At 37.2% G+C, this 15,432-nt stretch overlaps 1 protein-coding gene across 1 annotated transcript; it reads right to left on the reverse strand.

Annotated features, from left to right (window-relative positions):
• Positions 1 to 8,456: 8,456 nt before the first annotated feature.
• Positions 8,457 to 15,432, reverse strand: LOC123524745 (alpha-ketoglutarate-dependent dioxygenase alkB homolog 7, mitochondrial-like). Its single transcript, XM_045303200.2, has 4 exons — positions 14,816 to 15,432; positions 12,675 to 12,848; positions 11,621 to 11,745; positions 8,457 to 9,604 (listed from the first exon to the last, which is right to left on the reverse strand). Exons 1-4 carry the CDS (start codon positions 15,281 to 15,283, stop codon positions 9,490 to 9,492), a joined length of 882 nt encoding a protein of 293 aa, XP_045159135.2. The 5' UTR covers positions 15,284 to 15,432; the 3' UTR covers positions 8,457 to 9,489.

Consider the following 15,432-nt stretch of genomic DNA (forward strand, 5'->3'; position numbering starts at 1 on the left):
CGACAAACAGTGATTTATTCAAGAGCAAATCACTAAATGAGATATATTATTTCGATTCTAACATGTTACCAAGGATTTTGAAGTACATCCTTGTCGGCATTCATTAAATATTTGCCCGTTTTCAATCGGTTTCTTTTCCAGCGCGCCGCTACGCCGTTTGACGCTGTGACGTAATAATCGTGACGTCAGAACAGTGAATTGTTGTTTAATAATTCACTGTTTCTAGCCTTCTTCGTTTAATAGGAAAATGAATCGGATCGTGTTAGAATCTACGATAAATCACACTTGGGAACTTGTTATTTCGATTCTAACACGACATACTAATATCAACAGTGTTAGAAACAAGAGCACCGCCTTGCGTGTGCTGACGCTCATCTGATTTTTTTTGTATAGACTAATAGAAATATTGTCCTACCCATGATTTTCTAAGTCTAAAAAGGGCCATCATTCTTGCAAAAAGCAGGATAGAGTTATGTTTCTTGGTGTACAGTGTCCACTTATGATGGTGAAAAACTTTTGCAAGTTTTAAAGCAATAGCTTTGATAGTTTATGAGAAAAGTTGACTTAAACATAACTCTACTCAACCAAGAAAATGATTTTCTACGTCCAAAAGGAGCAATAATTATTGCAAAAAGCAGGATGGAGTTATGTTGCTTGCTGTACAGGGTCAGCTTATGATGGTGAACAAGTGTTGCAAGTTTCAAAGCAATAGCTTTGATAGTTTAAGAGAAAAAGTTGACCTAAACGTAAAACTTAACCAAGAAATCTGATATTTTCTAAGTACAAAAGGGGCCATAAATCTTGCAAAAAGCAGGATGGAGTTATGTTTCTTGCTGTACAAGGTCAGCTTATGATGGTGAAAAACGGTTGCAAGTTTTAAAGCAATAGCTTTGATAGTTTATGAGAAAAGTTGACTTAAACATAATACTCAACCAAGAAAATGATTTTCTAAGTCCAAAAGGGGCAATAATTCTTGCAAAAAGCAAGATGGAGTTATGTTTCTTGATGTACAGGGTCTGCTTATGATGGTGAACAAGTATTCCAAGTTTCAAAGCAATAGCTTTGATAGTTTAGGAGAAAAGTTGACCTAAACATAAAACATAACCAGGCAACGCCGACGCAGACGCTGACGCCGACGCCGACAACCGCTCAAGTGATGACAATAACTCATCATTTTTTTTTCAAAAAATCAGATGAGCTAAAAATGGTATCTACTTTTTACGACCGTGTTACGCACGTGGATCGGATGACGTCACTGCACGCGCATGGGTTATCGCAAAATAACCGTTGACTGATGTTCTTCTATGTGTATATAGGTTATTTGCTGGTCGTGTTAGAATCTGCCATAAACAACGGTTGGCGCGCGGACCGGTAAGAGAGCATTGTTATTATCAAATTGCCCCATGACGTCCGGTTCAGCACTAATTGGATAAATGGTGCCTAGCTTAACTTTTATCTGAATATTTCAGTGAACATATAAGAATGAGAACAATCAAGGCCTTCTCGTGGTTTGTCGTCTAATTTCGCATCGTTTACAGTCAATACATGTATCGCCATAACATTTGACCAACTAAGCCCCAAAACAATAGGATCATCTACTGGACACAGGTTATAATCGTATGAAGTAATACTACTGCACACCAAAGCTTTCTCGTTAATAAGTGGAAACCTGTTTCAGAATGGCAAGATACCCATACCTACCTGTGACCTTGACTGTTGACCTACTAACCAGTAAGGTTAATCTAATAACCATAGGTAATGATCCTATGGAGTTTGACCACGGAAGGCCAAAGCGTTCACCATTTTATTGAGTGAAAACCAAAGTGTCCTATGCACTTAAAAACAGCATACTTCTTCGGAGGGGGCGTTTTTTTTTCAGAACTCAGTATAATGATTAAATTTCCAATCTGAAACGTATTTAAATTCGTATGGACACGCAGGCAAGTAGAATGAAGGATTTTATTCTTTTCTAGATAGGCGTCAGATGTATTGATATTCTGACTTTATAATTTTCATTAAATTTTCAGTACAAGTTCAAAATGTACCTGTAAAATCTACATCTGAAGTCAACGTGTAGTTCTGCGCGTATCGTAATTTATTGGACAACGTTTACCAGTTATAAGTACGCATAGATATTTAAGACATGTACGCATACATGTACAAGTAGGGATATCCGTGGCCAAATAGTTAAGTTCATCAGTTGCCCCTTTCCACTCACTAAGAACTGGTTTAGAATGTTAAAACGAAATTTCACATAGGGCGTACTTTCTGACCCCAGATGATCCAATATCAAACCTGAACCAGATGATAAAAAGGTTTACAGTCTCTACAGAATTCATGAGAATTTACTAGGATCTAGCCTAGGACCTAAATAATTACCAAAGATGGCCCAGTTTCGAGCTTTACCTTGCGGATTTTATGACACAAATATTGTGTCCAGGCGTTGTATAGGTTAGATAAAAAATAAGGACATCTAGAGAATAAACAATAATTTTTTTATGATTCGACCTGTAGACCAAGCTTTCAAGTCCCAGATGGCCGAGTTTCAAACTTGGCAATGATTCCACAAACAACATTCTGACCAGGTTTCATTAATATCAGGCCTAATGTCGTAAGGTTTTTTATGATCTGTTCTTGACCCAAGATGACCCATTTTTCAGTCAGGCTTAGATTTTATAAAGACAAACATTCTGATTCAGAAGCTGTTTCATGTCACAGGCGTAAAACGTGACCTCTAGGGTAATTACAAGATTTATCAATGCTTTGACCTTGTGACCTTGTTTTTGGTCCCCCGTCTCCTGTCACTGTATATGGTTTCTTTCGTTAAACAACATCTGCAGAATCCCTCTGGCTATGTTGTTACACGAAAATAACGTGCGTTAACCCTACATTTCTGAATAAGTCTAATGCCATAACTCTGGTCTTGCAACAAAACTCAGGTGCATAAATTCACATTCAGAATAATATTCCTACTTGGCTTCATGACTTTAGGTCAAACATTTTTAAGATATATGCAACACAAACTTTTAAGCACTTAATGCATATTTTTCACTAAGTGATGCAGCATAATTGTGCTCTGTCTGAGTGACATCCCAAACAAACACTATGAAATCCTAATACCAGATGCCCACGGCCAACATGTTGAGCCCGCCCTTTGACCCCTAACTGTGACCTTGACCTTTGAGATAGGAATCTGAGGTTTATACATGACACTCTGTCTCAATGAGTTAAACATTCGTGCCAAATATAAACAAGATTTCTCAATGCATGTCAACGTTATGGGCCGGAGAAGATCTGACATGACCTTTGACCTCCATCTGTGACCTTGACCTTTGAGATAGGAACCTGGGTTTTGCGCGTGACTCTCCTTCTCACTGAGGTTAACATTCATGCCGAATATAAACAAAATTGCTCTATGCATGTCACATTATATGGTCCGGACAAGCTGTCAAGAACTTTGACCTCCAACTGTGACCTTGACCTTTCAGATAGGAACCTTGGGTTTCTGCATGACACTCCATCTCACTGAGGTTAACATTCACGCCAAATATAAACAAGATTTGCATGTCAAAGTTATGGTCCAGACCAGCTGTCAAGATCTGAAAGGACCTTTGAACTTAAACTGTGACCTTGACCTTTGAGATAGGCATGACACTCCGTCTCAATGAGGTTAACATTTATGCCAAATATAAACAAGATTGCTCTATGCATGTCAAAGTTATGTTGAATGACAATCCTGTGAGGTTTGACAAGTCAAATATCTTACGAGATATATGCCTTATAAGAAATTTGGACCAATGGACAAGGGTAACTTTAAGTGCCTCCCGCACCTCCTACCCCCTCACCCCCCCCCCCCCCCCAATCCCATCCCCTACAAAAAAGAAAAAATCTGACAAGGTATTATGTAGATAAAGCTAGTTTCTTTTACCCAACATAACCCAGTATTAAACTTGACCTAAATTATGCACTGACCTCAAATCAATAATTAAGGGGCATTTACCAGTCATAAATGGCCTCCGTATCAAATATGATCTTTGACCAAAGCATTCTCTAGTTATTTGGCAAAATAAGTTCTACTGCTCTGGGTCAATGTGACCTTGACCTTTGACTTACATCTCAAATCAATAGGGGTCATCTGCTGGTCATGATATCAACCTCCCTATTAAGTTTCGTGATTCTAGGCACAAGTGTTCTCAAGTTATCGTTTGGAAACGGTTTAACTGTTCCAGGTCACTGTGACCTTGACCTTTGACCTACTGATCTCAAGATCTATAGCGGTCATCTGCTGGTCATGGTCAACATCCCTATAAAGTTTCATGATCTTGGGCCCAAGCGTTCTTGAGTTATCATCTGGGAACTGATTGGTCTACGGACCGACCGACAGACCGACCTACACCAGCAAGGTCTCATATACAGTGACTCTAGTGTACGCTGCAGTTTGTTCAATAAACTTTAGGAGATGGTGGCGTCAGCCCTTCTATCTCTACAAATACATGAAAAGTAGTTAATTCCAAGGGAGTATTGGGGCCACTGCACTCTCCACCTTTGTCTATCTCAGAAAAAATAAGTCAAGAATATCGAGACTTTTTGTTAATATGTCTATGAAGTTTTATTGGAATCCATGTTAAAATGTGAAAAAAAGCTTGCTCCACATATTTTTGCATGTAGATGATAGCCTCTGGGCCCCCAAACTTTACTCATCTACACTTCATAGTGATCTGGTTTCAGTGGAATCTGTTTAAACACACGGCCATTATTGCTCCACAAACTTCTTGCATGTGGGAATGCTGACCTCTGCATCCCCTTCGCATCCCCTCCCCAGCACTGGCGGTCATGCGTAAATTTTCACTGGAATTCCTTTAACAAGAGGGTCATGATGACCCTGGTCCGCTCACCTGAGTAATATGAGCTACATGTTTCAAATGTCAAACTGAAGAAAGTAGGTCACATTCATGGCCACTGAAAGTCAGTTTTAGGATCGGTGTGCAAAACTGTACTTGTCATCCAAATCTCAAGGCTCTATCTTAAAAAACAAAAAAAGTAGGTCAAAGTCAAGTGACCCCTAATTACTTGGGGTCATCAGGAAATTATAATAAAACAGTCTAGGAAATATGATCAGAAAGTTTTTAAAGTATTTTTTCCTATATAACTCATAAAACAAGTGACCCCCGGGGCAGGGCCTCTTTTCACCCCAGGGGCATAATTTGAAGATTCTTGTTAGAGAACCACTATGTATCAAAGGCCTAGGCCTTGAACATTCAGACAAGAAGATTTTTTTGTTTTAAAAATTCCTATATAAGTCTATGTAAAACTTGAGACCACTGGGGTGGGGCCTCTTTTCATCCCTGGGTAATAATTTGAACAATCTTGGTGGAGGACCATAAGGCAATGCTACATACCAAATATCAAAGGCCTAGGTCTTGTGGTTTCAGACAAGAAGATTTTTATTTTTTTTCCTATATGTTTATGTAAAACTTGGGACCCCCGGGGTGGGGCCTCTTTTCACCCCAGGGGCATAATTTGAAAAATTTTGGTAGAGGACCACAAGGCAATGCTACATACAAAATATCAAAGGCCTAGGTCTTGTGGTTTTAGACAAGAAGGTTTTTAAAGTTTTTTACTATTTAAGTCTATGTAAAACTTGTGACCCCCGGAGCTGGGCCTCTTTTCACCCCAGGGGCATAATTAGAACAATCTTGATAGAGGACCATAAGATGATGTCACATGCCAAATATCAAGGCTCCATGCCTTGCAGTTTTGGACAAGAAGATTTCTAAAGTTTTTCCTTTCGGTTGCCATGGCAATCAGTGTTCTGCATGGAATTAAATTCTTTGAACAATTTTGAAAGGGGACCACCCAAGGATCATTCCTGTGAATTTTGGTGTAATTCTGCCCAGTGGTTTTCAAGAAGATTTTTTTAGAAAATGTTGGCGGACATACGACACACGACACATGACGGACACTGAGGGGTCACAAAAGCTCACCATGAGCTAAAAAGGTGGAAGAAGTCCACAAACTTTTTGCAAACGGCCAAACACATGACAGATCCGCTGTAAGACGGTTCCTTTGTACTGATCACACTAAACTTTGTTGCCCATAAGCTTTGTTTATGGGAATATAACTAACAGAATTTTACAACAATATCTTCATGAGTAAAATATTAACACTATATCAGGTCAACACTATAAATTCTATATGCAGATACTAAAACAGTTATTTCATATCTGTCAATGGGTATTTTGAACGATCACCAGAATAATGAGACTACAGTTACACTAAAGGACTTTAAAAACACCTCGTCCACATATAGCAATAATTTTATTCTTGCAAAATGCATGCAAATATTTTTATATGTTCACTTACTGTTATTTATTACATCTGGTCTAATATGGGGGTGTTTTTCAACATAAAAGTCAACTTTAGCTTTTGTCACCGTAAATACTTTTTCAATATACATTATCCTCTTAACAGTGTAAGATAAATGATATTCTTTCTTGGCAACAGAATCTCTGTACATCTGAATAAAACTAATCTAAATAACACCTCTACAAGCATTGTCAAACTTTGTTTAAATACAGAAAAAATGCCATCTTAATACTCTTTTTTATCATGCATATTTCATAAATATATAAGTAACAATAATAACATGTGTCATGTATTTATGAATCAGAAAAGAAATATCCGTCCCGAGGGCACCAAGCATTGGGCGGTAACGAGGCTTGCCGAGTTACTTCCCATGCACAGGTGGCAGAGAGATAGATATTTCTACCTGATTCATAAACACATGACTGATATTTTTTCTTGCATATTGTATACATATAAGCTCTTTATCCTGGCAGATTATTTTTCTTGTATATTTATTTTTTTAAAAAACTAGAAATGTGTCCATAGGACACAGATGCCCACACTACATGACAAAGGACACAAATATTTTCCTAGGTCAGGGGCCATAACTCTTATAATACTGAATGAATCTGGACGTGAAACCCCAGGTGCAGATCTGCACATGCTGACCAACATTCCTGTAAACTTTGGTGACTCTAGGTCAAATACTTTTGGAGCTAAGCGCTACAAAACATTAAAATGACAATTTTTTAACTAAGTAGGGGCCATAACTCCTACATGACTGAATGAATCCGGATGCAAAACCCCAAGTGCACAACTGCACATGCTGACCAACATTCCTGTAAACTTTGGTGACTCTAGGTCAAATACTTTTGGAGCTACGCGTGACACAACATTAAAATGACCAATTTTTTACTGAGTCAGGGGCCATAACTCCTACACGACTGAATGAATCCGGACGCAAGACCCCAGTTGCACAGTTACACATGCTGACCAACATTCCTGAAAAGTTTTTTGACTCTACGTCAACGAGACTAGACTACCTGATTCAAACACAAATGACGATATTTTTTGCAATGATCATGGCCTTATCCTAAATGATCTGAATTAATCTACTGTGTCATAGAACAACCCCTTAAAAAGGACAAATTTTTCTAGGTCAGGGGCCATAACTCCTAAATGACTGAATGAATCGGACATGAAACCCAGGTGCAAACTGCACATGCTGACCAACATTCCTGTAAACTTTGGTGACTCTAGGTCAAATACTTTTGGAGCTAGTGCGCACAAACATTAAAATGACAATTTTTTAACTAGTAGGGGCCATAACTCCTACATGACTGAATGAATCCGGAGCAAAACCCAGTGCACAATACACATGCTGACCAACATTCCTGTAAATTTGGTGACTCTACGTCAAATACTTTTGGAGCTAGGCGGACACACACATTAAAATGACCAATTTTTTACTGGTCAGGGGCCATAACTCCTACAGACTGAATGAATCCGACGCTAAGACCACATTATGACAATTTAAATATCAGGCCAAATTCCTACATTTGTGACCAACGCAAAACTTTGGACTACTGCACATCAACCTAAAATACCTAATTTTACAGTGACCTAGTCAAATACTGACTGATCTACGGCGCAACAACATTAAAATGACAATTTTTAACTGATCAGGGACCATAACTCCTACAGACTGAATGAATCCGGACTGCGAACACCAGGGGCACAACTGCAATGCTGACCAACATTCTGTAAACTTTGGTGACTCTAGGTCAAATACTTTTGGGGCTACGTGCGACACAACATTAAAATGACCAATTTTTTACTGAGTCAGGGGCCATAACTCCTACATGACTGAATGAATCCGGACGCAAATCCCAGGTGCACAATTACACATGCTGACCAACATTCCTGTAAAGTTTTGTGACTCTACGTCAAATACTTTTGGAGCTAGGCACGACACAACACTAAAATGACCAATTTTTACAAGGTCAGGGGCCATAACTCCTAAATGACTGAATGAATCTACGCGCTACACAACATTAAAATGACAAATTTTTAAATAAGTCAGGGGCCATAATTCCTACATGACTGAATGAATCCAGACGCAAAACCCCAGGTGCACAACTGCACATGCTGACCAACATTCCTGTAAACTTTGGTGACTCTAGGTCAAATACTTCTGGAGCTACGTGCGACACAACATCAAAATGACCAATTTTTAACTGATCAGGGACCATAACTCCTACACGACTGACTGAATCCGGATGCGAAGCCCCAAGTGCACAACTGCATGTGCTGACCAACATTTCTGTAAACTTTGGTGACTCTAGGTCAAATACTTCTGGAGCTACGTGCGACACAACATTAAAATGACCAATTTTTTACTGAGTCAGGGGCCGTAACTCCTACATGACTGAATGAATCCAGACGCAAAACCCCAGGTGCACAACTACACATGCTGACCAACATTCCTGTAAAGTTTTGTGACTCTACGTCAAATACTTTTGGAGCTAGGCGCGAAACAACACTAAAATGACCAATTTTTACAAAGTCAGGTGCCATAACTCCTAAATGACTGAATGAATCGGGACGCGAAACCCCAGGTGCACAACTACACATGCTGACCAACATTCCTGTAAAGTTTAGTGACTCTAGGTCAAATACTTTTGGAGCTAGGGGCGACACAACATTCTCGGAAGGACGGACGGAGGGAGAGAGGGAGGACTGACAGACAAGGGCAAATCTATATGCCCCCCTCCCCAAAGTGGGGGCATAGAAAGAGAATAAAGCAAATAGAAATACTTTCTTTGTAGCACTCTTTCTTATAGTACAGTATGTACAAAAAGCGTGGGAAATTAATGTCCGTAAACAGAAGTGACGTCACGACGTTTCAGTGATGCACAGTAACTTAGGTTCCACTTTAGTTTTATCATTTGTAGGGTAACCTTATGTTCTTACCATAAAATAACTTATTTTGAATTGAGAAATATACTATATAAGCAATGGAGACAAACTATCACCGAAGACGATAGTTCAGTGTGCAAGAAAAAATCTTCCGAATCAAAATTTTCAATGTTTCTATGGCTCATTTTTCGAAGTTCTTAAGTGTTTTTAAGGCAGTAATAGAGTTCAAGGTTCATTTCTGCAGATCACCGATATTCTTCTGTCCTTTGTAATAGATTTTCCTCTAAATAAAGATTCATCTGGTAAAACTTCGTGTGTGTAATCATATCTGGCTGAATCTCTGAAGTAATAAATACATACAGGTTGTTACAAAAAATATTGTGTGTTAACATAAAAATAGATGGTAGAAAATAAATACGGGTCATTGCAAACATAATGTGTGTTAACATTTAAAAGATAGCAAAATAAATACACTGGAGTTACTGAAAACATAATGCCTGTTTAACATAACAAGAGGACCATGATGGTCCTGAATCGCTCACCTCTTCCCGCATGACCCAGTTTTGAGTAAGACGTTGTTTTTTCTATTATTTGACATAGTGACCTAGTTTTTTAGCTCATGTGACCCAGTTTTGAACTTGACCTAGATATTATCAAGATAAAAATTCTGACCAATTTTCATGAAGATCCATTGAAAAATATGGTCTCTAGAGAGGTCACAAGGTTTTTCTATTATTTGACCTATTGACCTAGTTTTCAAAGGTATGTGACCCTGTTTTGAACTTTATCTAGATATCATCAAGGTGAACATTCTCACTAATTTTCATGAAGATCTCATGAAAAATATGGCCTCTAGAGAGGTCACAAGGTTTTTCTATTTTTATACCTACTGGCGTAGTTTTTGACCGCACTTGACCCAGTTTCGAAACTGACCTAGATATCATCAAGGTGAACATTCAGATCAATTTTCATGAAGATCCATTGAAAAGTATGGCCTCTAGAGAGGTCACAAGGTTTTTCTATTTTTAGACCTACTGACCTAGTTTTTGACTGCACATGACCCTGTTTCGATCTTGACCTAGATATCATCAAGATGAACATTCAGACCAACTTTCATACAGATCCCATAAAAAAAGGCCTTTAGAGAGGTCACAAGGTTTTTCTATTATTTGACCTACTGACCTAGTTTTTGAAGGCACGTGGCCCAGTTTCGAACTTGACCTAAATATCATCAAGATGAACGTTCTGACCAAGTTTTATGAAGATCTTATGAAATATATGGTCTCTAGAGAGGTCACAAGGTTTTTCTATTTTTAGATCTATTGACCTGGTTTTTGAAGGCACGTGACCCAGTTTCGAACTTGATCTAGATATCATCAAGTTGAACATTCTGACCAATTTTCATGAAGATCTTGTGAAATATATGGCCTCTAGAGAGGTCACAAGGTTTTTCTATTTTTAGACCTACTGACCTAGTTTTTGACCGCACGTGACCCAGTTTCGAACTTGACCTAGATATCATCAAGATGAACATTCTGACCAACTTTCATAAAGATCCCATGAAAAATGTGACCTCTAGAGTGGTCACAAGCAAAAGTTTACGGACGCACTGACGCACGGACGGACGACGGACACCGCGCGATCACAAAAGCTCACCTTGTCACTTTGTGACAGGTGAGCTAAAAATAGAAAGGTCCATGTATTTTCATCAGTGAGACTCAGACAATGATTTTTTCATCTATCTAACAAGATCACATAAACAGATATCAAATATTTCATACATGTCTTATATTTTTCAGATTTCAACATAAAATACACATAATCAATGACAATTGTAAGCACATCTTTTATTTTCAAAGTCACAAAAAAAGAAATTAAGGTTGACTTACAACTAAAATAGATACTATTAATCAAAATCAGCAAGAAATATAAATTTTATCTACAATATTGGAAACACTGTATTTAATGCTGCAAGTAAGGATGGTCAAATGGCATGGAAATTTTGACAGGCTATGCTGCAAATAACATAATTTTAAACAAAGTTTTATGAAGATCTTTCTATCTCTAATATTCTAAATGATAAATGCACATTTATTCAACGTCAGAACTTTTGCATACATAAACCTATTTTATTTTGAAAAACTTCATGTTATGGTGAGCTTGCTGAGAGTTGTTAACAAGGTAACTACACGTAACACCAGCGCTAATGCTGCTGGTATAGCAGTAGCTCCAGTAAAATCTGTTTATAAAAGGCCTTTAACACAGTACTAGCTGTCTGTTTTTCATTTTTTTTTTTTTCACTTTTATATCTGATTCTAACTTTCAACGTTAAATTCAAATATTACATGTAACTTACTTCATAATGTACAAAGATCTTCTTTCCAAAAGAATATCAGCAAACTTTGTTTTATTCTCAGTATGAACCAGTCTCATCACACAGGGAGAGAGCAGAGATATTCCCGCAATAGTGCTGCCACAAAACTGTTCAAAGTATTATATTATACATAAATATATATTGTTTACCTATAATGTTTCACAAAAAAAAGGAACTATACAGTTCTGAATGGTTTATATAACATGAACTCTGTTTCCAATCTATGCCTTAATATGTGTCTTGATTTAAAGGTTTATGTCTAAATATTATTTATGACGAAACATATTAACATTCTATAATGAATGAGATAAGACATGTCTATGTTCCACATATCGGAAGAAAGACAGACAATGGTATCAAACTTAGTGTTATTTCACTAGTGTGATGTGAAGTCATAATATCAAGTCAGATTGTAAAGTAATATTTAATTTCGTTGCTCATAAAATCAAATATGCTTAAATTAATAGTATATCCAAAATGCATCGACACTTCACTGTCACTTCTAAGTTCTCATTAATAAGAAAGCAATACAGCAGATTGACCAACGGGCAGATGTGAGGCTGGTCTGGTCATGTGGTGAAACCTTATTGGACTAGGCGTGGTTCTTAACAATATCCTTCTCATAATGGATACATTCATGATTAATCAAAGCCAGCATGTGCGTTGGTAGAATTGTAATGCCAACAAATTAATTGAATTGAACATACAAACTGTGACCTTGACCTTTGAGATAGGAACATGGGTTTGCGCCATGACACTCCTTCTCATTGAGGTAAGCATTCATGCCAAATATAAACAAGATTGGTCCATGCATGTCAAAGTTATGGTCTGGACAAAATCAGACAGACGCATGTATGCACGCACGCACATATACCGACCCGCCAAAAGTGATGACTAAGTCGAGCTCACCACAAGGGGGCTTGAGAAAAATGTAAATTTCGGGATAGCATCATTGTATTATACAATATGTCGCAGGTTCATGTTAAAAGGTAATATATCAGCAGAACGTTTTGAAATTGCGTCAGAAAGTTTATACCTTAACTGCATCAACATGTGGTTTAATGTAGCCTTCTTTCTGTAAGTCAAGAACATGTACATAAGTCAACTGTGGAGTCCCTGGAGGAAAGGCTGCATCTCTCACACGTTGAATAATGCTTTTGTTCTTCTCTGACCAGGACTTCCTTTCTGTTTCTCTGTAACCATGGATTGCCTTAAAGAAATTTTCAATTTATTTATATTAATTGCTATGAACTATTCTTTGACTTACAATGGCCACACAATGGCTCTAAATTTGCAATTATTATCGTACTTAAAATGCTTTGAACAGTAAGTTGTACCACCTTTTTATTACTGTTGTAAAAAATTAATGTCACTAACCAGCAAAGTGTAGTAACTTTAAACAAGAATGGTGTCAACATTGTACGACACATGACCCCTGATAATGCTTGATAGAACAATACATTAAGTTAAAAGTAGAGTTCAGAATAATAATCAGACATAACTTTCTCAAGAATATGGCATGTCCACTTAATGTTGATGATGTTTAATGTATTAAATTTCATTTGAATTAGATCAAAATTGTAGGAGTAGTTAAATACACACAAAAAAAATATAGTTGTAATATTGTAACAGGGATTGAATTTAACTTCTTTTCCCACTTACACTAGCAAGTTTTTGCTAGTGCCATTTTTTGCCACTAGCAAAATGATGGGTTCCACTAGTAATTTTTTAACAGCTGTTTATGTGCTAAATTTATTAAGTTGTTTTGTTGTTGTTTGGTTTCATATAAAAGTTCATGGCCCAGACAGGCTGGGGACTTTCTGGTTTTGAAAGTACGATACGAACCAAAGTACATTATGATTCTTTGGACTTTTGGCTGGACATTGAAAAGTTTCAAGTTTTTCGCAGGTCACTGCCCCTATTGTTGCTAGCATTTTCGGTCTTTGCAGGCCTTTTTGCACCAAGAAACATGGTATTTTCCTCTTCATTTCCGCAGAACTTTGCAAATTACAGACCAAAATGGAAACAAATATTGCCTAGACGCTTACTTAGATCTCCGATAATTACTTTTGTATAAAGTGACAAGCGTCACATGATTATTGGTAAATTAACTGCCCCAAAGGAGTTTTTAAAGAGAAAAGGACAGTTTGACCGAATTCCCCAATTTTCGAACATGATCACGAAAATATTTGAGTGCCATGATTTTCTACTTGCATTTTTTCATTCCTACTCGAATTTCGCGAGTTAGCGACCGCTAAATTCCATTCCTGTGTAAAGTCAAAAGCAAGGGTAACTCAGGACAAAATACTCAGATATGGAAGTTGTGATAAAATATGTACGTGCATTGCATATGGAAGATGTATGTCGTTTCATTTGAATTTGATGGCAGCTGTAGGACTAGGAGTCCCCTACACAAGATACCAATGTAATGACTATACAAAAAAGGGCATAACTCAGTCATGAAAGTCTAACTTTTTAACTCCAGGTGGAAACTGTAGGGTGAGTAGAGTACCCCAAGTAAAATTGTAGTTGTAAAGTTGTTTAGTCATAAAATGGGGCATAACTCAGACATAACAACCACACATAAAAGTCTATGTGAATGTGTATTTGATACTTATGGTGTACATCAAGTTTCATTTGAATTGGATCTAAACTGTAGGAGGAGTTAGCTATAAGCACATAATACAGTGACAACATTATGTTATATTTTTAAATCTAAACAAAAAAAAAAGGATAAGAAAGTCCTGATTATATACGCAGTTCCACTCGATGATAAGGATGTTTAAGTATGATGAAAACTGTAGGAGTTGAATAAACGACTTACAAGAAAGTGTAACCGACAGATGGATGGGATGGAAAGACAGGCAGTTCAAACACTATATGCCTACCGGATCTCAGACACTAGGGTAATAAAAGATGCTTTTCTTCTAAATGGAAAATATTAAAAGCTTTTTGTATAACTAATTAGTGTATGTATGTCAAAACTGATATGAATTCCATGTACCTAGGCTAACACCTGTGCTTTTTAAAAACTTATATCTGCAAGTTCTTGGTTTGGTACATTTGTACATACTAGTCAGAATGTAAGTATTTTTGAGTTGAAACATGCACAAGTGATGAAAACTGGCCCAAACAGTAAAACAATATTTCTGAAATGTAAATAAATATTGTTCTTACATCATCCCAGTGGCTACTTTCATATCTTAATCTTCTTAAATAAGGTTCTACTTCATTGAAGAGATCTTCTTCCTCCTCTTCCGAAACAAAATCATAGATAACTTGCATGTCCCTCGATATTATCTTTTTGGTATCTGGATCACTGAACTCCATGCAATCATTTCGGGAAATGTCAGATGCATTGGTAGACACTGAATAAAGATTTTTGACACGAAAATTACCACAGAAATCATTTTTATGGTTGTTAAAATTTGTTAAGGATGGAATACAAGGCCTTGAATGTTGGAACAATGTTGTGTTTGCAGTTTGTTTCCTAGTGCTGACATACCTTAAAGTTGTTTGAAAAGTACTGGAGCGCCTGTTAGAAAAACACAGGCAACAATTTACTGGATGATTTGACAGTGTCCTTCTCACTGACACAGAGGACAACAAATTCGTGCATAATTTGACAAATTCTTTCCTTGTCATTCTATTTTTTTTGGTTTACACTATAGAGAGATATTGTGCAGTGTAGTTACGTTCATTTAATGTGAACACAATATTATCTGTACATTGAAAAATCGAAAATTGTCAATTTTTATTCATTTTTTGCTATCAACATTGACAGACGCTTTCAT

This window comes from Mercenaria mercenaria, chromosome 3 (assembly GCF_021730395.1).
Source record: "Mercenaria mercenaria strain notata chromosome 3, MADL_Memer_1, whole genome shotgun sequence".
NCBI classification, from domain to species: Eukaryota; Metazoa; Mollusca; class Bivalvia; order Venerida; family Veneridae; genus Mercenaria; species Mercenaria mercenaria.

Excerpts from the sequence above, each read along its gene's own strand:
- LOC123524745 (XM_045303200.2), bottom strand. The coding sequence starts at position 15,283 with ATGACAAGGAAAGAATTTGTCAAATTATGCACGAATTTGTTGTCCTCT. Across the intron at positions 12,849-14,815 it reads AAAGTAGCCACTGGGATGAT|GCAATCCATGGTTACAGAGA; the intron begins GTAAGAACAATA and ends AATTTCTTTAAG. Across the intron at positions 9,605-11,620 it reads AGATCTTTGTACATTATGAA|AGATTCAGCCAGATATGATT; the intron begins GTAAGTTACATG and ends TTATTACTTCAG.